The sequence below is a fragment of the Trichomycterus rosablanca genome, chromosome 14 (assembly GCF_030014385.1).
Source record: "Trichomycterus rosablanca isolate fTriRos1 chromosome 14, fTriRos1.hap1, whole genome shotgun sequence".
Lineage (NCBI taxonomy): Eukaryota > Metazoa > Chordata > Actinopteri > Siluriformes > Trichomycteridae > Trichomycterus > Trichomycterus rosablanca.
Window position 1 is genome coordinate 6,430,167 of NC_086001.1, and position 24,584 is coordinate 6,454,750.

Here is a 24,584-nt window from a genome sequence, read left to right on the forward strand (position 1 = left end):
CATCAGAATTTCTTTACATCTTGAAGGATGTGTGTGAAGGGTGCTACCATCAGCATGTGGTTAGAATCATTAAGCACAGAAGATGATTTAATGTTCATATATCCTTGTCACTTCCAGTAAGAATCCTCATCTCTACCACCTCCAGCTCCCTCTCATGTTAAGTGAAGATTAAGATCAGAACAATGACTAACTCGTGTTTGAATTATATGAAAGTGCAGCACGTGGAGTGGGAGGCGGTCCTCGCGACGTCAGACGGATTGACACGAGCGGGTTGGTGGATCTGCGGGGCTTCACGCGTGCAGACGAGCCCTGCGAGTGATTTAGACCAGACTGGGATCAAAGGGAAACCAGTCCGAATTAACACACCCTGTTCCCGTGTTCGGTTCGGTTCTGTTCGGGCTCGGCGAGTCTCGGCTTCTGTCAGTACTTGTCGGTGTGCAGCGGCTCGTGCGCGTGCTTTACCGGCTTTCAGAGCCATATGTGGTCAAAGTATTCAACTTCAGCATCAACAGAGCTATATATAGATCCCAGTACAGACCATCCATCCGAGTGTGTACGGTAAGAGACGCACACACACACACACACCGAGATCAAATAAATGTGTGTAATATAATGCACTAATTACTGCTGCTCTTCTACCATCATTAACTTCTAACTACTTACTAATCCTTCTCATTATCTAACAACACATGCATTAATTAGTCAACATTATATAAAGTTCTTTAAACCGTCTCATCATACAGAAAACAAGCTAACAGCAGCTCTTTTTTAAATACACATTTACTAAACTGGCCACATGTATAAATTGACATTATAAGTAATAAACTATTTTTATTTGAAAACATGCTTCATTAATGTACAAACCTGTAGGTCATTAATTAAATTATATTACACCAACAGCTTAATATTTGTCTTTTCTTTTGCTGTATAATAAACAGTGAAAATAATGTAAAATACAGATGCTGTTTACTTACAATTACTGCCAGAACTGAGGGGTGACCAGGGGCTTGTGACCCCACACATACATAATAATTCAAATTGTTGTCTGATTTATGAAGCTCGCCATACTCTAACAGTGTTGTTTCTGTATCTATAATATCCTCCTCCTTCATGATGAACCACTAAGTAAATGTGACTTCTGTCACCTAAATATTTATGCCTCAATAATGCAGGAAGCCAGGAGAGACTGCTTAAAAGCTTGGAAACATAGGTGTAAAATACACATTTTTAATGATTTTGTTGCAATTGATACGATTCTGGAGCTGACAATGTTGCAACTGAAATATTTTAGATTTGTGCTCTCGTAAAGCATTAATTAGAACCCTCTGACCAATAAACACTTTACCTTACAAGTTAATCAACTTTAATTGATAGGCTGATTTAGCTAGACACAACCAGGAACCTGGCATTTGCTAAGATTTATTCAGGGGTATAGCAACAATGTAAAGATTAAAGACTCCCAAAAAACACTAAAACACTTCTGTTCTCAGCAGAGGTTAAAGTTCGTGACTTAACAAAATAAAGAAACGAAGAAATGAAGTTTCTACAGTATTGCAAAAAGGAAACCACTTCAAACCAAGAGAAACATCAGTGCTCCTAGATTATTGCAAACCTTCAGCAGACAGGTTATTTAAGAGGAACAATTTAGACAACATCTTGGTATGTCTTAAAACATTCAGCAACAGTAAACGTAGTGGTGGTAGTGTAAGTTAAAGTGCATTATTGGGTCAGGACCTGGCCTACCAAGTGTAATGTTGTGGTGAGATCCAAAAACTTAGCATTATAGTACAACTAGTTATTAACTTAAAGGGCAAATACTTTTTTTACATTACCTCTGAACAGTTTGAACTATAGTTATAGTTGGAGGGATGTACATGGATATAAATACTCTGATCGTGTGTGTGTGTGTGTGTTTGACAGTGACTCCTCACACCTGTTATTGCTTGCTACTGCAATTCAACAGCTGTGTCTGTCTGTGTGTGTGGGGGACTTGTAGATTATGAGAAAGAGACTGGAGACACAAAGCCTTTGTGTCAAAAATATTTTTAAAACAATGAATCTTTCATTATCAGTCCAGTACTGCTGGGGTTCTCAACCACTGGGCGGGTGGACGTAAGCAATGAAGGTCCTTCTAGTGGTTTGCAGACCTACACTCAAAAGAAACCAGTGCAGCTCACTTGGTTTGTAATGGCACATCATATGATTTGAAAAAGCCTTAGAAGCATAATGTTCAGGTGCTTGATGTGCTGGATTGGGATTCACCTCTTTACTGCTGCAACAGTGAGGAATATGGAGAAAATATCATGTTCATATGTGTGTACTGAGGCTTTTTGTAAGATCTTTTTGATATTAATCACATCATGTTTTTCTTTTTCTCCAGGTGTCGAGGGTTTGGGGGGGCATTTTTTTCTCTCTCTTGTTTCTTTCTGTCCCTGCCTCCACCACCTCTTGTTCATCATGTCTTTTCGTAAGGAGATGGAAAAGTATCGGGATGTGGATGAGGATGAGCTTCTGCAGAAACTCAGTGAGGAAGAACTAAGGAGGTTAGAGGATGAGCTTGAAGAACTCGATCCTGATGTAAGAACAAATTGTTTATATTTGTGATCGCTGTTAATGTGATGTGATTGGATGTGTTAGGTAATTTAGTGTTATTGGTAAGGAGATATTACAGATTTGTTTTTAATATGTGATCAGAATGATCTGATTAGTTGTATAGGTGTTAAGTGATAAGATTGGTTGGTTGTGATGCAGTTATTAAATTATTGATGTAATTATTTTAATAGGTTTTGTTGACATGATTTGGTAGATTGCTGAGGGAATGGTTTGGTAGATTGTTGAGGGAATGGTTGGGTGGATTGTTGAGGGAATGGTTGGGTGAACTGTTGGAACATTTTGGTAGATTGTTGAGAGAATTGTTGAGGGAATGGTTTGGTGAATTGTTGAGGGAACATTTGGGTAGATTGTTGAGAGAATGGTTGGGTGGATTGTTGAAGGAATGGTTGGGTGGATTGTTGAGGGAATGGTTGGGTGAACTGTTGAGGGAATGGTTTGGTGAATTGTTGAGGGAATGGTTTGGTGAATTGTTGAGGGAATGGTTTGGTGAATTGTTGAGGGGACATTTGGGTAGATTGTTGAGGGAACATTTGGGTGGATTGCTGAGGGAATGGTTGGGTGGAGTGTTGAGGGAATGGTTGGGTGGATTGTTGAGGGAACATTTGGGTGGATTGCTGAGGGAATGGTTGGGTGTAGTGTTGAGGGAATGGTTGGGTGGAGTGTTGAGGGAATGGTTGGGTGGAGTGTTGAGGGAATGGTTGGGTGGATTGTTGAGGGAATGGTTGGGTGGAGTGTTGAGGGAATGGTTGGGTGGATTGTTGAGGGAACATTTGGGTGGATTGCTGAGGGAATGGTTGGGTGGAGTGTTGAGGAAATGATTGGGTGGATTGTTGAGGGAATGGTTGGGTGGAGTGTTGAGGGAATGGTTGGGTGGAGTGTTGAGGGAATGGTTGGGTGGATTGTTGAGGGAACATTTGGGTGGATTGCTGAGGGAATGATTGGGTGGATTGTTGAGGGAATGGTTGGGTGGAGTGTTGAGGGAATGGTTGGGTGGATTGCTGAGGGAATGGTTGGGTGGAGTGTTGAGGAAATGATTGGGTGGAGTGTTGAGGGAATGGTTGGGTGGAGTGTTGAGGGAATGGTTGGGTGGAGTGTTGAGGGAATGGTTGGGTGGATTGTTGAGGGAACATTTGGGTGGATTGCTGAGGGAATGATTGGGTGGATTGTTGAGGGAATGGTTGGGTGGAGTGTTGAGGGAATGGTTGGGTGGATTGTTGAGGGAACATTTGGGTGGATTGTTGAGGGAATGGTTGGGTGGAGTGTTGAGGAAATGATTGGGTGGAGTGTTGAGGGAATGGTTGGGTGGATTGTTGAGGGAATGGTTGGGTGGAGTGTTGAGGGAATGGTTGGGTGGATTGTTGAGGGAACATTTGGGTGGATTGTTGAGGGAATGGTTGGGTGGAGTGTTGAGGGAATGGTTGGGTGGATTGCTGAGGGAATGGTTGGGTGGAGTGTTGAGGGAATGGTTGGGTGGATTGCTGAGGGAATGGTTGTTCTTGTGTGCTGTTATTAGTCAGTTTATTTTCTGCTGGGATTTGACAGCTTTGTAGATAAACAGCTGGAGATTTGATAAGTTTGAACTGAAGTGTACTGTGTTCTGCTATTTGTCCAGCATCACTTTCTGCACACACACACATTTACGCAGGGACGCTGCCATACTTAGTGTACTGAATAAAATTACCCCAACAACACGTTTCTGTTTTCTCACTGTAATAATGTCAGTCTAACTTAATGCAGTTTGTCTTTTAAGAGCAGAACAACATAGCTTTTAATTAATTAAAATATGTAATATTTAATGTTTGAATTAGAAGGCAAAATAAAAAGTTAATTATTGTTATATTGTTTGTCAGTTTAACTAATATTTAATTTAAAATATAATTATTAATAATAATTCATATTATTAGTTATATTGACACATAAAATTCTAAATAATGACATACAGTATATTTAACATGATTGTGTTAGAGCAGATATGTTTGGTTTGATGGCTTTTAATGCAACGGATAAGGTTCTAATCTGCTCATACAGATTGGTTAGGGAATATCATCAGTTTGAAACTGCTGACATAAACATTTTAAAACTAAATAAGTATTAATCAGAAATCAAAGTTGTGCATTGAGCAGTGTGCACATAACCGTTTATCTTACAGCTTACTATATGTGTAGTTTGCTGTATGCTAAAAATACATCCAGTCTGGGGTTGCTTCTTGTCTGTAAACGTGTGTGTGAGTGATGTACCTGTCTGTAGTGTAGGTTATTAATAGGTGTGTACAGATAGTGAATGTGTTGGTGAGTTAGCGCCTGGCTTTATTCTTTCTCTGGCTTCAAGTGCTTTAAGTGTCACTGATCACATTTAGTAAAATGGAATACACACAGTAATGTAAATCATACTGTAAATCACAGAGCACTTATTACCCTAAATTACTGCTGACACCTTTATTACCCTCACCCTCGACAATGTACAGTAATGTAAAACATTATTTCTCAAAAGAACATGCTATGAATGTGGTGTCAGGTCAGTCTGCTTTATGTTCTGCAATCAGAACTGAAAATAAAACATGCACAGGTATATTTTTAGTTTTATGATATTTTTTAGTGATATTTTAAACAAATCACTCTTCAGCTCAGTCCACAGCTTTTTAATGAGATCCAACCACAACCCAGCTTTACCTTTCTGGCAGAGCAGAGGTAGCCTAGTTTGATTTTGATCTCCTGGCACTTAATGTAGCTCATAGTGCCAAGTATAGTAATACTTTTTTTACTATTCCTTTATCATACTAGCACCAGTTGGTTTACCTTTTTTACCAAACACATCTTATGTGTACGTTGCTAAAATGCAGCTTTTTAAAATCTGTCTATGAAACCCAGTTCCAATCAATATTTTAGAAGCATCTAGCAAACTTTATGTGCTTATGTTAAAGTTTAGATAAAATGTTCTTCTTCAGGAACACTATTTTAGTAGTTTGTTGGCATAGAGGTGGCATTTAATTGTAGATTTAGAGACTCTGTGACTTTAAAATGCTTATATATTTTCTAAAGCAGACTGTATATAATTTTATAACACTGAAATGTTTGTGTTACAGAATGCTCTGTTGCCAGCAGGTCTGAGGCAAAGGGATCAGACAAAAAAAGCTCCAACAGGAATGTTTCACAGAGATAACCTTCTTGCTCACCTGGAAAAACAGGCCATAGAACATCCAGATAGAGACGACCTTGTACCCTTCACCGGGGAGAAGAGAGGTAACATTTAAATACAGGTTGTTAAAATTTTCTAGGCAGTTCTAAAGTGTTGCTAGGTTATTAGTATTGTATCCCATATGAATACTGGGGTGCTGCTGAGCAAAAGAGCTAGCATTCTGGTATTAGTTTGGAGCCTCTAAAAATGTGTAGAACGTGTTAGCAGACAAAAATCTATTAGACAGGAACAGGAAAAATGCATTTTCTAAAATAGTGATTGCACAGCTTAAGCAACTCCCTTGTTATTGCTAGTGTGTTGCCAGATGGTTGCTAGGGAATTGCTAAGCAGTTGCTATGGTGTTCTAGATGGTTCCTAAGGTGTTGCTTAGGTAGTGTTAGGGTATTTCAGGTTGTTGCTAGGTGGTTGGTGTAGTGGTTTAACGTGGATGCTAGGATTGTTGCTTGGGGGTTGCTTTGATATTCTAAGTGGTTGTTAGGTTCTTGGCTAGGTGGTTGGTGTGGTGTTTTTTAGTGGTTGCAAAGGTCCTGCTAAGGGATTATAGGTGATAGCTGAAATGATGCTGGGTAGTTGTTATGAAAGGTTTCTACAATACTGTTGCTAGAGTGTCTTAGGTCATTGCTCTGGTGATCAAAAATTGCAATGGTATCCAAAGTGATTGCTTGGTTGGTTGCTTGACTGCCCTAGTGGTTCCTAGCATGTTAGGTGTTTGCTGTGGCATCTCAGGTGATTAGTAGTGATTAGCAGTAGAGCTAGTGTTGTTGTATCATGGTAACTATTGACCTTGAACGATTACTATGTGGAAACCTTATGTCCAGTTAAAAGATCTTGTAATCAAACCAAATATTTCAGAGTTAGAAAAATAACAAAAAGAGAAGAACATGAAAGATGAAGATAAAGAAGATTGTGTGTTTGTTGCTTGTAGGAAAGCCATGGGTACCGAAGACGAAGGCGGTGGATCCGATTCTGGAGGATGTTACACTGGAGCCGGAGTTAGAAGAAGCTTTAGCTAACGCTTCTGATGCAGAACTCTGTGATATAGCAGGTATGAACTAACATATAGTTTGTCTTATTGACATGGCTGAAATTATGATTCCTCTGTATTATTATTTTATTGAAGTAATTATTGCCTTTATACCTATATATATTAGGGCTGTCAAACGATTAAAATTTTTAATCGCGATTAATCTCAGAATTTCATATAGTTAATCGCGATTAATCGCATTAAATAAAATCTGTGTAAATGTTATAGAAAACAAGGTTTTTTAAGTGAAATGTGAAAAGTGGACGTTTCTACACGAAGTGAGTGTGTTTTGACCCTTTTGGGGCTTCCATAGTTCATGGACTAGCGTGCTTGACTCCGGTATTCAGTGCCGTAACAGATTAAGTTAATGAAGTGTTTTGCTCCCGACAACTTGTGAATATACCGTGTATTTATTTCTTTATTATGCAAGTGCATCCCTACGACTCTCAGTTATATTATTTTAACAAACCGCAAATGAACAACGGTGGCAAGTCCGACATTAAAACGTTGGTTCTACCAGTCAAGTCTCAACATGAACTAGAATTTGCGTTAACGGCACTATTTTTTTTAATCGCGTTAAATTGAGATTGCGTTAATGCGTTATTATCGCGTTAACTTCGACAGCCCTAATATATATATATATATATATATATATATAATAATTTATGCCTTTATTTCTTATTATTATTATTGTAAAATGTATATTCTTAAAATCTTTAAATGTTTAAAATTAACATTTAAGTATTTAAGCATTACTTTACATAATTAAACAATATTTTCAGCAGCTCTGAGGAACTTTTCTTGACTCTAAATTAGCCTGTTGTCTTAATTTTAAACCTTATTTAACGTTTCATTTTTGTTTACTTTGAACCCTGTTTCCTCACTTTAGTCTCATTCAGTTCACAAACATTAATAACATTTCATTTCACAACAGATAAATCCTTCATAACCTCACTGTTAACATTCCTCATTCTACATTCTCTCTCACTGTGTGTCTTTCCTTCTCTTCTTCAGTCATCTTCATTTGCCTCTCTCTATTCTAAGCTGTGGACTTCCCAAAAGGTTATACGGCATGCTAGCATGCTAAACCAGCTCGCTGTGCAAACACTTGATTGTGTCTGTGTGTGTCCATGTGTGGTCATTTGAAATAATTTAAAATAATTTTAGTAGAAAAATAATGTTTTGCTGCTGATTTACGGCTGTTTCTCACTACTGTGCATAAGGGCTCATTCTTATTTTTCCAGTCCTTACTTGATACATTCTACTTGAGAAATATGGCCTGAATGATATGATGATGTTAAATAATTTATTTGAAAAAATTTAAAAAATCAATTATTAAAAATAAAAACCTGAAAAAATTCAATCAATTTTCTTCAGTAATAACAGTTTTTGGTAAATGTATATAGTAAATAGTTATGTTTATTCTTTTTTTAATACATATAACATTTTTGACGACATTAATTGTGATCAACTAAACATTTAACCCTTAGTGTCTGATCTCATTTTTGTCCCTCGTTAACTGTCTATCGTTTCCTTTAAGTTTCAGTATTTTATATGGTATACATGGTTGTTGATGAGGTACAGTTAGAGATTGTACCTCAGTGTTTACCTCGTCTAATCTATCTGATCTGTTTTTCTGTATATGGGTCTGATTAGCTATTCTAGGGATGCACACTCTGATGAGTAACCAGCAGTACTATGAAGCTCTAGCCAGCAGCACCATCGTCAACAAACAGGGGTTAAACAGTGAGTCTAACACACACACACACACACACACACACATTACTATCTTTCCATATTTTATTATATCCAACTGTTTCAAAACCCACATCTGTTTACCACCAGATGAGTTTAATCCAAATTAGTGTAGCTTTTTATTACTTTAGCGTCAGATTAATTAATCCATCTATTAATGGTTGGGTGTGGTAGGTCGGCAGTGGTGATATGTAATGTAATTGGTTAGGAATAATAATGCAATTGGTTAGGTCTAACTATGTATTGAAATGTGATTGCTCAGGTGTGATCCAGTGTGCTCAGTATAAGCAGATCCCCGACGAGCATCCCAATGACACCAATGTAGAAGAAACCCTACTGAAGATTAAACACAATGATTCTGAATTAGTGGAGGTCAATCTTAACAACATCAAGGTACACTCTACCTATTTACTGAAGAAGCCCAACACATTAATATACCCATCATGAAGACTTTATCCATAAAGTATAAAATAAATGTATATCAGTATGTAATAAGTTTATTGCATTAAATGAATGTGATGTTTTGATGTAGAATATACCCATCACCACTCTAAAAGCATATGCTGAGGCTCTAAAAGAAAACACAGTTGTGGAACGACTAAGCATCGTAGGAACTAGAAGCAACGACCCTGTAGCTTATGTAAGTATTACACACACACACACTGCAGCAGTATTGTTCTAACAGACTTAAGCTTTGTTTAGAACAACTGTATTTTGTTGTTGTAATTGATTTGTGTGGTATTGTGCTGCAGGCGTTAGCTAACATGCTTCAAGTAAACACCACACTGAAGAGTCTAAACGTGGAATCCAATTTCATCACCGGAAATGGAATTCTGGCTCTAGTGGAGGCGCTGCAGCACAACACAACCCTGCAGGAGCTTAAAATCGACAACCAGGTACGTTAGAATCTATGCAGGGTTAGATCCTTCACTAGTGGGCACTATGGTGCAGATCACTGTGATTTTAAAAGAATTATATACAGTGGTACCTTGAAGATTTTGAGTTTAGGGGACATTAAGTTACAAGATATCACTGTACACTCTTCAGCCATAATATGTAAACACCTGACTTAGTTGGGATATTGACATGGCCCGACATTAAGTGAGGAATTTCTAAGTTCTCTACCTGCTGGTTAAGGCACCTGTACAGGGGTAATCATGAAGTGGTATTTCATGAAACAAACTGTATGTCAATGATGCTTTGCCATCGGAAGTCGGCTGTGAGACAAAGACAATCTCATTAGACTCATTGTGGATGCAACTGAGACGGATGTCCTGTCAATTAGGCCTTTAGGATAAATACCAGCTGGATTACAGGCAAATCAATTTCAGCACATGGGATTATTTAAGATCTGTTATGGTGAGAGATCCTAATGGTATTTGTGTCCACTCCATAATTTAATAATCAAGATAAATACACACAAAAATAACAGGATATAAAAGACACTATTTAAATGTTACAACACAAACACTTTAGTGTCATGTTAATCCAAAACAAAAACACTAACACACCTACAGCACTAGCTGGCAGCACTCCCTGGTGGCCAGGCAAATAATTTCACTCTTGCCTAACAACAGTACAAATTACACACAAGATACACACATGTTCTTTTCTTAAAATGTTATGTTGTTTTTTCAATTTGTGTGTCTGTGGGGCAGAGTCAACCTCTAGGTAATAAGGTGGAGATGGAGATAGCTAGCATGTTGGAGAAGAACAGCACCCTGCTGAAATTCGGATATCACTTTACGCAGCAGGGTCCTCGCTTACGTTGCTCTAATGCCATGATGAACAACAATGACCTGGGTAACACAAACACATCACATGTCACATTAACCCTGTACAACTTACAGTGTATATTTACATTTTTAGAACTACTGCAATGTTAAGGGTTTCTTTTTTACTGTGTTGATAATTGCCATGTCTGCCACGGATATATTACAATGTGACTTATCGTATATGTTGGCGTTTATAAAATCTGTTTATTGCAGTACGGGTAGTCCGTTCAGATTCGGACGGAGCCATCACCTTCACTCTGTCCGTCCCCGAGCTGGAGCGAGCCTTCTGTAAAAAGTTCAAGTTCTCTTCGAAACCCAAGTAATTGCAGATATTTTTGGAGTTTAAGCCCTGAAGGCTGCTTCCTCCTGTCTGCAAAGCTCAGCATCTTGCTGCATTTCAGTGTAATTTCAGCTTTGTTCCCTAAAGGCTTTCCATGTCCCTCCTTCTCTTCAGACATTTCGCTTCTTTAAATAGGCTGACCAAGATCCTCTTTTTTTCTTGAGAGTTAAACCATGTGTCCAGCAGGGATTTCTAAAAGTTTAGCTAGGCACATCAGGAGGACTGAAAACTTCCTAGTGTAATATTGAATTGTATGGCAGTTGATTTTTTTTTTCACTGCCATATAATAAAATTTATTAAATTAATAATAAGACAGTTTGGTAACAGTTAGCATCTGGATTAAAACTTGGGACCCTGTGCTGACACTTGGCTCCTGACAACCTGTAAGCATCTTCTGCTTGACTTTTTATGTCTAATTGCCTAAGACTTTGCTCTGCAGACTCTCTATAAAATTTTGACTTGCCCTGATTTGTTAAACACAACTTTCAGTTTCTTTTTGTCTTCACGTTCTTCGATGTGTGTCTACAATCTCTGGCTACATTTCTAAACTAACTTATGAACTTATGTATCTGAGAGCTCTTAGATTTTATACCTGACTTGATACTCTGAATGTGTTCTAGTTTTATTATTTCTGTCTCTGCAGTTAGAAAGAGAAGGCTTGAAGGTGGCCCCATTTTCCCTAAATGTCGGACAAGCGTGTAGCAGCAAAACTGGCGTTGCCCCCTGGTGGCTTGGAGGTCTACAGTGTCTTGTTCTGGTTTTCTTCTGATTAAAGCTCTACTGTTTGTAATGTGATACACACACACACACACACTTTTCTAATGTAGTGTTATAGGTTAATATATTTAAGCTGTAAAACAACATATTATAATGGTGTCTTAGTAATTTTCCCAGTTAGCTGTTTTAATGACAGTGCTTTTACTACAAATATTTTTAGTGGAAAGGTGGAAAATATTTTTGTTTTAATGGTCACTTTCCACAAGTTAAAACTTTTGCTAAATTCTTTAAATTGGACAAATATAATTAGAAACAGTCTATTTGTATGGGATTAGTGTATTACAATACATATACATTTTGCACAAATGTGATGATCTGCAGTGTATCAAACAGTTATTATAGAACAAGACTTCTTTTTGAAGCTCGGATTGTTAGTTGTGTTGTAATTGCATAATAAAAATATTATAAGTGTCTGTGATCACTGCTTTTTAAATCCTGACTCAAAAATTAGAGCTTCAGTTTATCTTGTAAAACTGATGTACAAACAATGTAAGCAATGAAAAAATACACAATATACTCATTTATTATATTGCATTCTTTTATTCATACACATTTCACACTGGCCACATTTCTCCAATGAAACATTGTTCACGCAAATTCTTTATTTTCATTGGTTTTTGCAAAGCCAAGCAAACACAGGAGACAATTATTGCTGAAAAGGTTCCGAGAAAAAAAAGTGCAAAAAATTTGTCCAGTTTCAAAAAATTCAAAAACTGGTAAAAAATAATTATATCAGCCACCTTTACCTGAAGTCTGTAATGTGCTAGTAAAGATGAAAAACATTTATTATTATTATTATTGATTATTATTGCCTTTTATATTATTTACTTTTATGCTAAAATATTCTTAAAGCACACATACATCTACATTATTATGAACACATGCATAGATGATACAATGATATGTTTAGGTCTATGTCTATGTTTAAGTGACCTCCAGGGTTACAGGTCAAAATAAATAAATAAAGGTGAACACCTACTCATAGGCTATGTGACATGCACACTATGTACCATAGGTATATATTTTAAATGGTTATTATCGCCAACAAAGTAGCATTTTGCTTAAAGATAAAATATGGCTTTTGTTTAGAAACATTCTGTCTTTTGCATGTACAGTTTCCCAAACCCTAGAATTCATTGCTGTAAATTTTCGTGCGGAAAACTTGACAACTTTAAGAAGATTCTACAACCCACAACAATGTGTTTTAGACACAAGATAAAGGGTTTTAGCGTCAGTTATTACTTAGCTATGATAAATGTAACATAGCTAACATGTAACCTTATGAGTAAGATTTACAGATTTAAAATTCACTTCATATTTACTTAGTTTCTAGGTTGGGATCGTTTCTATTAGTTTTTGTTTTATGATTCAATTTAAGTGCAACTTAAGCTAACATTTAACATACGTATAAAAGACAAGTTATAACCTTACGTGTGACAGCAAGCATTATGTTAAATATAACAAAAGCAATGTTTTAACAGTTAACATTTATCGTTAACTGTTATATGTAACAGTTAACATGGTGTAACAGCTAGAATTTATGTATGTTATGTAAAACATAGGTAACACTTAATGTCATATGTAGCATATTGCTAGCATTATGTAGCATACAATTTAAATTAAATGTTTATGTAACAAAGCTAACATTTGGCATTGACAGTAAACATATACATAACATTTACACGTTATAACATGACAAACATTCAACATATCTTACATAAATGTGTTTACCAACTCAATACCCTCTAATATTCTGACTTAGCTAGCAGATTATTAGCTAGCTACTCAACATCACAAAATTATTAAGTGAGTTTTAGTGACTATATTTGAAAACACAGTATGTGTTTAAATGAGAAGTCTCTTCTCAAACACTAGCGTTTGGGACACAACGGAAATGTATTTACAAACTTTAGTGAAAAGAATAGTGATGCTGCCATTTAGCTTTGCGTGCGCCCTCTGCTGTTTGAAAGCAGTAGCGCTCATTACCATTTTATCTTAAAATGTAATTTCCAAAGCTTTTTTGTGCGCTCTGGTCTTCCACATTTGCGTACAAATATCTGTTATTTTTTGAGCATGTCCTGCAGTGGTCCCGGCAGATACTTCATCACCGTATCCATGATGCTCTCTTCTTCTTCTTCGTCACCGCAGCCTGATGGTACGGCTTTTTTTGGACGTGTTAAGCTGCCCTCGCTCGCGGCGTCTATGGCACCCTGGGCCTCTGCCTCAGCTTCCTCTCGTTTCTTTATCCCGTACTGGTGCACACACAATCCAGAGTTAGCATTAGTAATGCAATAAAAATAGTAACCATAGTAACAGTATTTAGCATTGTTTGTGTTTTATTAGCATTATTACCACTGTGCAAACTAGCATGTGACCAAGGGCTAACAGTACCAACAGTCTGCCAAGTTAACAACAATCAATTATATAATTATTAGCAGGCTAATAAAAACAGTCCAGTCTGCCTAGTAAATCATCTCAGCTAATTACCATTTAGCATGTTACATACTTAAGTAGGGATGTAACGATACACTCTACCCATGATGCGATACGATTCACGATACTGGGTTCACGATACGTGGAGATCGTCGCTTGGATGGACGAACGCGGTAGTGCAGTATCTGGCGGAGCCAGCTGCGAGAGACGGCGGCATGCTGGCGAGCGGACTGGTGTTCAGGGTGGCTCTGGCTTGACCGGCATTCCCGAGAGCTGACGCGGGCTTGCTGTTCGGGTGCGCTGGCCCAGATGAACTGCTGGGGCTGGAGAGGCTGGCGGCTTCGGGCGGCGGTCAGGGAGACGGAGCTTGCAGAGCGTGCAGAGCTCGTCTATTGGGCCGCGCCCGCCGGACCGGATCGGTGTGGCATGCCAGTGGGCCCAGATGAGCAGTGGGTGGAGACAGCGGCTCGGCAGCTGGCGTGATGGGTTGCGGTGAGTGCGGACATGGAGCCACCCGGTGCACCACCTCGGGGGACTTTGTCTTGGGGAGCCGTTTGGGCAGCTGGCGGCAAGATGACATCATGACGTTGAACGGGTTGGTGTGCTGGTGTCTCTGAGCTCAGTACGGCGGGAGCGGCGCTGGATTGTTGTCGGGTGCGCTGGCCCATGAACTGCCGAGGCTGTGAGAGACTGGTGGCTTGGGCGGTGGTCAGGGAGACTGAGCGTGTGGAGCTCGTCCTGTTGGACCACGCCCGCCGGACCGCATCGGTGCGGCATGCCAGTGTTCCAGATGAGGCGTTGAGTGGAGGCAGCGGCTCGGCATCTGGCGTGTTGACTGTGGCGAGTGATGACACCGAGCTACCCAGCGCACCATCTCTTCTCCAACCGGGGGTGGGTGAGGAGAACTGCCAAGATGGGGACTGTGAGGGACTTCATTGGGGGTGGTTTAATTGGGTCACCGGGACGGTTGACCTTTGAGGGGGGGGGCTGTGTAGCGACCCGCTGCTGTGGACGAGAAGGGGGTGGAGCTTTACCCAGAAGGACTTGCGGCTGTGGTATCAAGATCTACCGTGACCGTGTTGATCAGGGCTGGGAATGGGCTGGCTACACGAGAAATGCATCATCGGCTGTGTGGCTGTGTGAATGTGGTATGAATGTCTGTGTGTGTGAATGGGTGTTTGTCCACATGTTCACAAATAGAGCAATTTCCTATCCCATCCTCGACGCTGACGCTACAATATTTTACTTTTAGAAATCCAATTTCCAAAAAGTTTTATCTTGTAAAATGCATTACAAATAATATACAGTATGTGATTTATTGATTTACTGGAACCTTTATTTTATACTTTGGATATCATTTAAATGTAAACAAACTTTGATTCTGATGCCTGCAACACACTCAAAGGTGAGACCCAGGCATGTGTCTACCCAAAATGTGTCCAATCAATTAAGATAGCAACAGTGGACTAAGTAACTTTTAGACACGATTCAAGGGTAATTAAAGTAAGCAGGATGCACCTAACCGAATCATAAAAAATAAAAAAAAACTAACATTTACATTTTTAGCAGACGCCTTTATCCAAAGCGACTTACAGTACAGTTACAGTATACAATCTGAGGGTTAAGGGCCTTGCTCAAGGGCCCAGCAGCAGCAATTTGGCAGTGGTAAGGCTTGAACCAGCAACCTTTTGATTACTAGTCCAGTACCCTAACCACTAGGCTATGGCTTGCCCTTAACAGAATATAACAGAAACTATCTCAAATCTAATGATCTAAATATGAAGTAAATTTACTCATAAATTTAAAAGATTTTTACATTTACAGCATTTTGCAAACATTTTGGAGCTCTTTTAGACTGTATGAGTCTGGTACCTTATCTCTGATGCCTTGGCGTAGCACCTCTCTCTCTGCCTCCATCTTGGAGTATTTAGCTTTTCTCTCTTCCTCCTCCTGCCTCAGAGCTTCCTGTCTTGCTTCTTCTTTTTCTCTCTCTGCCTCAGGATCTTTATCCTCCTCTCCACCCATCATCTTACCCACATCAGGAGGTCCACCTACATATACATGCACAGAATCAGACCTTATCCACGGTGGCTCAGTGTAGCACTGTTGCCTCACAGCAAAAAGGTCCTGGGTTCAATCCCCAGGGGTGGTCCAGGTTCTTTCTATGTGGAGTTTGCATGTTCTCCCTGTGTCTGCGTGGGTTTCCTCTGGGTGCTCCGGTTTCCTCCCACAGTCCAAAGAGATGCAAGTGAGGTGAATTGGAGATACAAAATTGTCCATGACTGTGTTTGACATTAAACTTGTGAACTGATGAATTTTGTGTAACCAGTAATTACCAGTTCTGTCATGAATGACATGAAGTATGAAACCATGTAAGTGTGTAAAACATGACGTTAAAATCCTAATAAATAAATAATAAATATATAGTGATGAAAAATGGAAGGCCCTGCTGGTGGTGCGCAGGATTACACCAGTGCTGACTGCAGCTGAATCCAGCACATCCTTTAGCACTGGTGATGTGATAACGATTTCCACTGCGGCACTGAAGTGCTGACTCAGTGCAACCCTTACACACACACACACACACACACAGACACACACACACTCACACTGCACCCACCTCCCATCGCTGCTTTCATTACGAAATTCATGGTGCCTCTTTAGTCGTCCTTTCTGCAGCAGAGGTTTGTCCTATATTAGCAGATCTGCAGAGAACATAGACACCAAGGATGCATTTAAACATTATATTAAACACATTTAACAGAATAAGTACAATTAAGACATCGAAGGTCATCAACAGATTGATGTGGCATATAGGGCAGATGTAGCTTAGAGGTTAAGGTACTGGACCAGTAATCAGAAGGTTGCCACTGTTGGGCCCTTGAGCAAGGCCCTTAACCCTCAATTGCTTAGACTGTATACTGTCATAACAGTAAATCACTTTGGATACAAGCATCTGCTAAATGATGAAAATGTAAATGTGTAGCAGTGGGAAATCTGAGATCACTAAAAATAACTTAAAGGAACACTTCTGCCAAATATAAAATGCATTATGAGAATGTTCCAAATAGTGGTAAATGTAGTCAACCTGCTAAGTCGTATTTAGTGTTTAAAGTTTCCTTGCTAGTTCTGCACTAGCACTACTAAGTTAATGTCGCTAACAAGTAATAAAAGTTTATAGCTACCAGTTCAGCATTGTGCAAGCTGTATACATGATCAGATATTCAATTAACTTCACTACAGAATAAAAGAATGGATGGTCAGACACAAATGTTTGGCAGATTCAGTGCTGTCACAGTATTCAAGGCTCCATCAAACAAGGTTCAATCCAGTATTTGGCAATTTGGTTGGTTTACCTGTATCAGGCAAAGTGAAAGTGGTAAGGGACTTTACAGCAGAGCGATATGTGACATTGTATTAGGATTTTCCAATTTTATGCAAATTAGGTGAACTTACCAACAAATTCCAATGATGGGCTTTATTAGATTAAAAAAAACGAATTGTGCTGGGCGAGATGCTGAGCATCTGTTTTAAGTTTTATATATTTTATTGGGTTCAATTAAGACATTAAGTAAAACAGTAGTAACACTGTGATGTGGAAATAAAATCACTTGCATATAATGAAGTTATATATTGTTTATTTTTCAGCCTCCAGTATTTCTAGGTCGAATTCTGCCCTCAGATGACAACAGCAATAGCTCCCTGGATGGATCTGAGTCTGTTTGGACCCTAAATTTGGTATATTTGCAAAAAATAAAATAAAATAACCAGCTGCGGTAAGTATTATACAATGTGAGAATGAACAAATCCCTTAAATGTAGTCCTTTTGATGAACTGGTCAACCAATTCACAAGTTCAACCAAAATGTGTATTTAAAGGAGCTGTAAAGAAGAGTATTTAGTGTTTTAGATATTCACATATTCATTTTATGAAATAAATAGCATTTACATATTCCAAATTAGATGGTGTATTTTAACAAGAATAAATAATGAAAACAGTGTTAACTAAAAATCATAAACTAAAACATCAAGATTTTATATTTATTTTATATTTAAACATTGTGCCAAGGAAATAATCTCCAGACTCCAGACTGTTTCAAATGTGGTTCTACATACTGTATTCTATATAACTATTATACTGTATTCTAAGTAGGGCATGTATGAACAGTGAAGGCAATTTGGGCCCCGGCATTACTGTCAGGTGAAATAATATACAACACTCCAATATTACCAGGTTTTTTAAAAGGTATTACACACGTATAACTTTAATGATTCCTCTTGGTTCTGTGTATGTAATTTTGTTAGTGAACCAAATCAATGTTAAAATCAATTCAGACTGGCTGGGACATGATTCATCGGACTGACTCAGTGAATCGAACCTAACGGTTAAATCAGTGTTAAACAAACAGGTTTAAGCTACAAACACAAAATCAAATCATTATTTAAACAACAATCAAATCAACCATAATTTAAACAACAAATCACATTTTCCAGTTTGGTGTGAGTCTGTTGTGAAAACACCCGAGCTAATAAAGTCATAAACATAAAATAAATTTAATGTTGTATTTCTGTTTTTGAGTTAATCTTGCAGTTAATGAATTTTAAATCTCTGCTACTCGTAAAAAAAAAAAAAAACAATAATAATGATTTTTATGTACTGATGGTAGTGGGTTGGATGATCAAGCCCACCATCCCCCTGGTCGAACATTTAACAGACACAACTGGACATATGAGAAGGAGAGAAGGCTGGATAATGAATCAACTTGCAACATGACTCCTACTGTCTGGTCAAGGCATCTGCACAAGTGGTGAGGGAATACAAAGAGTATAGCATGTTCCTTTGTACATGTTAATGCTTCGCACATCTGAAAAGGAGCATTTTAGCCTACAGTCCTAATTGGCCAGTGTCTGGATTGTGCAAGGGCCAGACATCACCAGATTGCTTAGGGGGATTGTATGTATCTATAATTGGAGGAAACTTGGTAAAAATTGAAGGAAAATTGGAGGAAATTTGGTAAAAACAAACAGCGGTAATTAACCTTTAAGGTGTCTTTTAAAGACACCATGGCAATGTACAGCTTGTTTGACTGTAGACAGTGTCACCCATGCTCTAGCAGAATTTAATTAACAGCTGCCCTCTGTGACCTGTTTCTTGAATTACTTCCAACCGAATTGCTTCTCGGGATAAGGTAATAGTTCAGGTTTTCTACTTGACCTTGACAAAGAAACAGTTGTTCCATATTATTCCATATTCTTAATTGTTTGTACAGATTATCTTGCCACAAGAAGCTCAAAACAAAGTAATGTGCTCTAATCATATAGTCATGGAAAAAGCATTTTGACCTTAAAGATAGTGTCTTTTGGAAAAAAAAACAGTCAGTCATTGAGAGATGCTGGCTGTCGACCAAACCGCATAACGGTGCACACAGTGATTTATAAGTGTGGTTTGGGACGCAGCCACAAGACATGCTGCAGTCCAGTAACAGAACCTACTGTACTATGCAGATTACCACATTAGTGCAGTCCTGACATACTTTGCAGTATGGTAGTATGCATTGCGTATCCATGGTGACCTTTTGATGACGTTATAATTGTTTGTTTTTTATATATCTTGGACGCACATTCTACATACTACGCTTACTACATAGTATGTTGGTACAGTGTTGCATGTATTAGATCTGTATACTAGTTAGTACAGTAGTATGAGTATGTGTGGTGATGCTGTGGTACCTGAGGCTGGTGCGGCGCGTGATGCTGCTCAGAACGATCCTGCGCGAGAGAGCTGAGCTGATGGAGCGCGTGATGCTTCTCTGTAAGAACTGCAGCATTCAGTGTGAGCGCGAGACCAGACTATAATAATAAAAGCACCCTCCTTTAACCAGTGCGCGCGCCCCGTCTCTCGTCCTGCAGAGTGCGCGCGTGACAGCGTGCGTGCGCGCGTGCGTCTGTGTGTGTGTGTGTGTGTGTGTGTGTGTGAGCGATGATGATCTTGCACTTTTCTGGTCACATGATCGACAACAGTATCACAACCATGTCACCCTGAAGCACGCGGAACCGAATGCGCTCGTGCGTACCAGTGATGCGCAAAACGAATCTAATGGGAATTTACTCATTTGCATGGTTTTACTGAGATGATCCGAATCATGAACTCACTGATTCGACTTAACAAGTCTGAAAAGGAGCATTCCTAATTGACCAGTGTCTAGATTGTGCAAGGGTCAGGCATCACCAGGTTGTTTAGGGTAATTGTATATAATATATCCATAATTGGAGGAAACGAATGAAGAGTAGAAAAAAGCAGTAATAAACCTTTAAGATGTCTATATTGAAGCACGCTACTTCGTTCTTTCAGTCCATGGCAATGTAAATCAAATCAAATCAAATCAAGGTTTATTTGTCACATCATACACAGTACAACTGGCAGTGAAATGCTTTAGTGACTGCTCAGCCACAGTAATTACAAAAACTACAAAACAGTCAAAATATATACTATACAAAAAAATATAGAAATGTTTTTAAATGTATAGTGTAGAAAAAATTAGAAAAATTTACAATATAATTGAAAAAGAGCAATTTAAAGTGAACAAGTAATCCCCGAAAGAAAACAATGATTTGTAACTCTTCTGCAGAGCTATGCTTAATTTCCGCTAAATGATACAGCAAAGAAACAAAAAAAATTAGATATGTATTTTAGCAAGATGTTTTGTTAATACTGTCATGTTACAATTATTTAACCCCTATGTAATATTACTGATCTGAAAACCTACTGCTAGTGTATAGAACCTAAAGTTGGGTTACAACATGATGAAACCATTGGGACTCAATTACGAGTGTTTATAAACAACCAAGAGGTTTAAGGTGGGGTGCTCAGGTGGCGCAGTGGTAAAACACAGAGCACGCCAGAGCTGACATCTTGAACTTGTCGGCTGAGCGCCTACACGAACAACGGTTGGCTTGTTGCTCTCTTTGCCAGAGGGGATTCTTCATAACTGATGCAGGGATATGAGGGATAATGTGTGATTAGGGTGTGTCTCTCCGTACACAAAGCTGATCAACATATGAACTGTCGGAGGGGGGGGCGTGTGTTAGTCACGGCTCTCCTCAGTCAGAGTAGAGGTCAGCATCAGTAAAGGGGAAGCGTAGAGCAATCGGGTGATTGGATACGACTAGATTGGGAGAAAGATTTGGGTTAAAGTGCAAAAAAAGAGATTTAAGGTGTCTTGCAAACATTGTATAAACGAAGGAACTGCTTACAAAAGCTGAAAGTGGAGGCTGAAAGGTCAGAATATTATATTAATGTTATATAGGAGTGTAGGTAGGTAGACAAGACGAGAAGTGATATGGTTCACTTGTAATATAATATACATAAAATGTGTGTGTGTGTGTGTGTGTGTGTGTGTGTGTGTGTGCGCGCGATTAGATGTCTGGGGGACCAGCAGCATAGTCATTGGGAGGTCAACATGTGCACTACTCAGGTCACTGCAGTGATTTTGTGAGGGGGTATACCCATCCATCAGACTGCATATGCTGCAGAAATGAACAAGAGACATAGAGATATTTAGAGAGAAAGTGAGAGAGCACTGATCAACATGCATGGCTTACTTCCACCACGATGCCCTCTTTACTGTATCCCCCACCTCTCTCTCTCTCTCTCTCTCTCTCTCTCTCTCTCTCTCTCTCTCTCTCTCTCTCTCTCCCTCTCTCTCTATGTCTCCTGCCCAGTTCTGCATTGCAGTATTAGTGTGCACTCACGTCGCACTGCTGCTGTTCATCCTGCTGCAGCTTGGCAAGCAACATCACCATCACCATAACCAACCTCAACATCACCTCAAACCATCAGCATCACCCTCTCTCTCTCATCCAGACCAACTCTCTTTCTGCCTCTCACCGTTTCTCTTTCATTCTCCTAATGTCTTCTCATCGCTCTCTCACTCTCTCTCTCTCTCTTTATGAGGTGATGGAGTTAGAGGAAGTAGAAAGCGATGAAGCAGTATTGAATTGTTCTCTGCAGCACATTGATACAGTACAAACTGTCTTTCTTTATGGGCACTAAACAAATCACTTTTCAGTCTGTGATTTATGTTTTCGGCATTTAGCAGACGCTTTATCCAAAGCGACTTACAGTATACAGTATACACTTTAAGCAATTGAGGGTTAAGGACCTTGCTCAAGGGCAACCTGGCAGTGGTGAGGCTTGAACCCACAACCTTCTGATTACTGGACCACTACTTTAACCACTAGGCTACTACAGCTGCCCTAACATTTAACATTTAAAATAATGAACTACCATTTTCATACCACAGCAAAGATGCATGTGTAACACAGATCGAAATGTTTCTTTACATCCAGAGAAAAGAACAGACATTTGATTCAGACTTAAAGACTGGCATATGGTTGGTGCTTGTTGCAGCCCCAAAAAAAATTCACTAAAAGCCAAAGTAACTATACAATCATTGTAAACACTTTTAACTTTGTTTAGTGCTCTTATTTACAGCCATTCATAGCAAACATTCAATAATCTGAAGGTGCTTCTTAGACCATTTAAAGCATCCAACAACCCAAATTGCTTATCTGACCATGTGATACACATATTTGATTACATTTACAGCATTTAGCAGACGCTAAATCGAGCAATCGAGGGTTAAGGGCCTTGCTCAAGTGCCCAACAGTGGTAACCTGGCAGCAACCTTATGCTTAACTAGTTCAGTACTTTAACAACTAGGTTACACCTGCCCCTCAGCACCTATCTACTGACCTGGAGCAATTACCTGAAATGTCTATCTGACCACCTAAAGCGCATATTTAAACATTCAGAAAGCCTTTTCAACCATCTAAGCTACTTCACATGCTTCAAAGTGAAATAACACAAAACACCATCAAATAAATAATCTACACTGCAATGGGCACCCAGAGAATGTTAAGAAAACCTATATAAAATATATATATTGCACAAAGAAGTGTATTACAATCATTCACTCACAGAAGAAGAACAGTTTAGATAATTCGATTGCTCTTTGAAACAGTAGGAAACTGTAACTATAAACAAAAACAGACAACAATCAACCAAAATGAAGGCATAATATTCCTCCTCACATCCATTATTTTACATTGTTTGTATTTTATATAGTTTTATTTATGTTTTGCAGACGGCACGGTGGCACGGTGGGTAGCACTGTCGCTTCGCAGCAAGAAGACCCTGGGTTCGATCCCCAGGTGGATCCGTCCGCGTCCTTTCTGTGTGGAGTTTGCATGTTCTCCCTGTGTTTGCGTGGGTTTCCTCCGGGAGCTCCGGTTTCCTCCCACAGTCCAAAAACATGCAGTCAGGTTCATTGGAGACACTGAATTGCCCTATAGGTGAATGTGTATGTGTGCCCCGTCCAGGGTGTTACTGTGTGCCTTGCGCCCATTGAAAAGCTGGGATAGGCTCCAGCACCCCCCTACCTCCGCGACCCTAATTGGATAAGCGGTTAAGAAGGTGAGGGAGTGAGGGAGTGAGTGTATTTTATTTTTTTTTCAAAATATCTTTATTGTCATTTTTCTTTTTTTGGAACAGACACAACAGTACAACTGTACATTATCCCAATGCACATATACACATACACCACCACCCTTCCAATATAAATCACACATAAATACAATTAAAAGACAAAACAAGAATAAAAAATTCTAATAAATAAAAATAAATGAATACATAATAATAAATTAAATAAATAATATACATAATAAATAATATACACATACAATGCTAAACCTTTCACAATGTTCACAGCTTACAGATTTTTATTCAGTGAGATTAGCATTTTTATCTGTCATTATAATCATGTACGGTTCCCAGAGATTGGTAAATTCCCTTTGTTTGCCCCGTAGAGTGTATTTTATATAGTTTTATTTATGTTTTGCAGGTGGCACTAGGGCTCAATGGTTAGCACTGTCGCCTCGCAGCAAGATGGTCCTGGGTTCGATCCCCAGGTGGAGCGGTCCGGGTCCTTTCTGTGTGGAGTTTGGGTTCGGGTCCTTACTGTAGGGAGAGTGGTAGCCTAGTGGGTAGAGCTTTGGGCTATCAACCGGAAGATTGGCGGTTCAAATCCAGACTCTGCTATGCAGCCACTGTTGGGTCCTTAGTGTAGGGACAGTGGTAGCCTAGTGGGTAGAGGTTTGGGCTATAAACTGGAAGATTGGCGGTTCAAAAATGGACTCTCCTATGCAGCCACTGTTGGGTCCTTGAGCAAGGCCCTTAATCCTGTCTGCTCTATGATGGCTGACCCTGCGCTCTGACCCCGGCTTTTCAAACAAGCTGGGATATGCAAAGAAAGAATTTCATTGTACTGTACACCTGTATATGTATATATGACAAATACAGGATATCTTATCTTAATGTTCTCCCCGTGTGACATGCAAGTGAGGTGAATTGGGGATACAAAATTGTCCATGACTGTGTTTGATGTTAAACTGGTGAATCTTGTGTCATGAATGTAAACAAAGTGTGTAACACATGACGCTAAAATCCTAATAAATGAATAAATATTGATATTTTGCATGTTATGTAGGTGCAGCAGTACTGCGCAGTGTGATGAGTGTCATTACGCAGTTTGAACTCTGGGAGGCAGAAGTGAGCTGGAGGAGCAGCAGCTGCAGTAAATGAAAAAAGACTTCTGTAGTTCGCTATGGGAGTT

At 39.1% G+C, this 24,584-nt stretch overlaps 2 protein-coding genes across 4 annotated transcripts; one reads left to right on the top strand and one right to left on the bottom strand.

The window, feature by feature from the left end:
* The first annotated feature begins 356 nt into the window (after nt 1-356).
* Nucleotides 357-11,966, top strand: tmod1 (tropomodulin 1). 3 transcript variants are annotated; one of them, XM_063008302.1, is made up of 11 exons: nt 357-558; nt 2,381-2,577; nt 5,696-5,852; nt 6,734-6,853; nt 8,489-8,578; nt 8,850-8,980; nt 9,120-9,227; nt 9,340-9,483; nt 10,246-10,390; nt 10,576-10,681; nt 11,346-11,966. In XM_063008302.1, exons 2-11 carry the CDS (start codon nt 2,458-2,460, stop codon nt 11,347-11,349), a joined length of 1,125 nt encoding a protein of 374 aa, XP_062864372.1. In that variant the 5' UTR covers nt 357-558; nt 2,381-2,457; the 3' UTR covers nt 11,350-11,966. The 3 variants fall into 3 exon arrangements, with proteins under 3 accessions (XP_062864372.1, XP_062864370.1, XP_062864371.1); XM_063008300.1 differs by lacking the exon at nt 357-558 and having other exon boundaries at nt 2,089-2,577; XM_063008301.1 differs by lacking the exons at nt 357-558; nt 10,576-10,681 and having other exon boundaries at nt 2,090-2,577.
* A 1,158-nt stretch (nt 11,967-13,124) lies between these two features.
* cplx2a (complexin 2a) lies at nt 13,125-19,850 on the bottom strand. The gene is made up of 4 exons (XM_063008735.1): nt 19,642-19,850; nt 16,533-16,617; nt 15,785-15,963; nt 13,125-13,731 (listed from the first exon to the last, which is right to left on the bottom strand). The coding sequence occupies exons 2-4, from the start codon at nt 16,561-16,563 to the stop codon at nt 13,540-13,542; spliced, it is 402 nt and encodes a 133-aa protein (XP_062864805.1). The 5' UTR covers nt 16,564-16,617; nt 19,642-19,850; the 3' UTR covers nt 13,125-13,539.
* Between the last annotated feature and the right edge of the window lie 4,734 nt (nt 19,851-24,584).

Excerpts from the sequence above, each read along its gene's own strand:
- tmod1 (XM_063008300.1), top strand. The coding sequence starts at position 2,227 with ATGTTCAGGTGCTTGATGTGCTGGATTGGGATTCACCTCTTTACTGCT. Across the intron at positions 8,579-8,849 it reads CAACAAACAGGGGTTAAACA|GTGTGATCCAGTGTGCTCAG; the intron begins GTGAGTCTAACA and ends GTGATTGCTCAG. Across the intron at positions 10,391-10,575 it reads GATGAACAACAATGACCTGG|TACGGGTAGTCCGTTCAGAT; the intron begins GTAACACAAACA and ends TGTTTATTGCAG.
- cplx2a (XM_063008735.1), bottom strand. The coding sequence starts at position 16,563 with ATGAATTTCGTAATGAAAGCAGCGATGGGAG. Across the intron at positions 15,964-16,532 it reads AATGAAAGCAGCGATGGGAG|GTGGACCTCCTGATGTGGGT; the intron begins GTGGGTGCAGTG and ends ATGTATATGTAG. Across the intron at positions 13,732-15,784 it reads GCCAAGGCATCAGAGATAAG|TACGGGATAAAGAAACGAGA; the intron begins GTACCAGACTCA and ends TGTGTGCACCAG.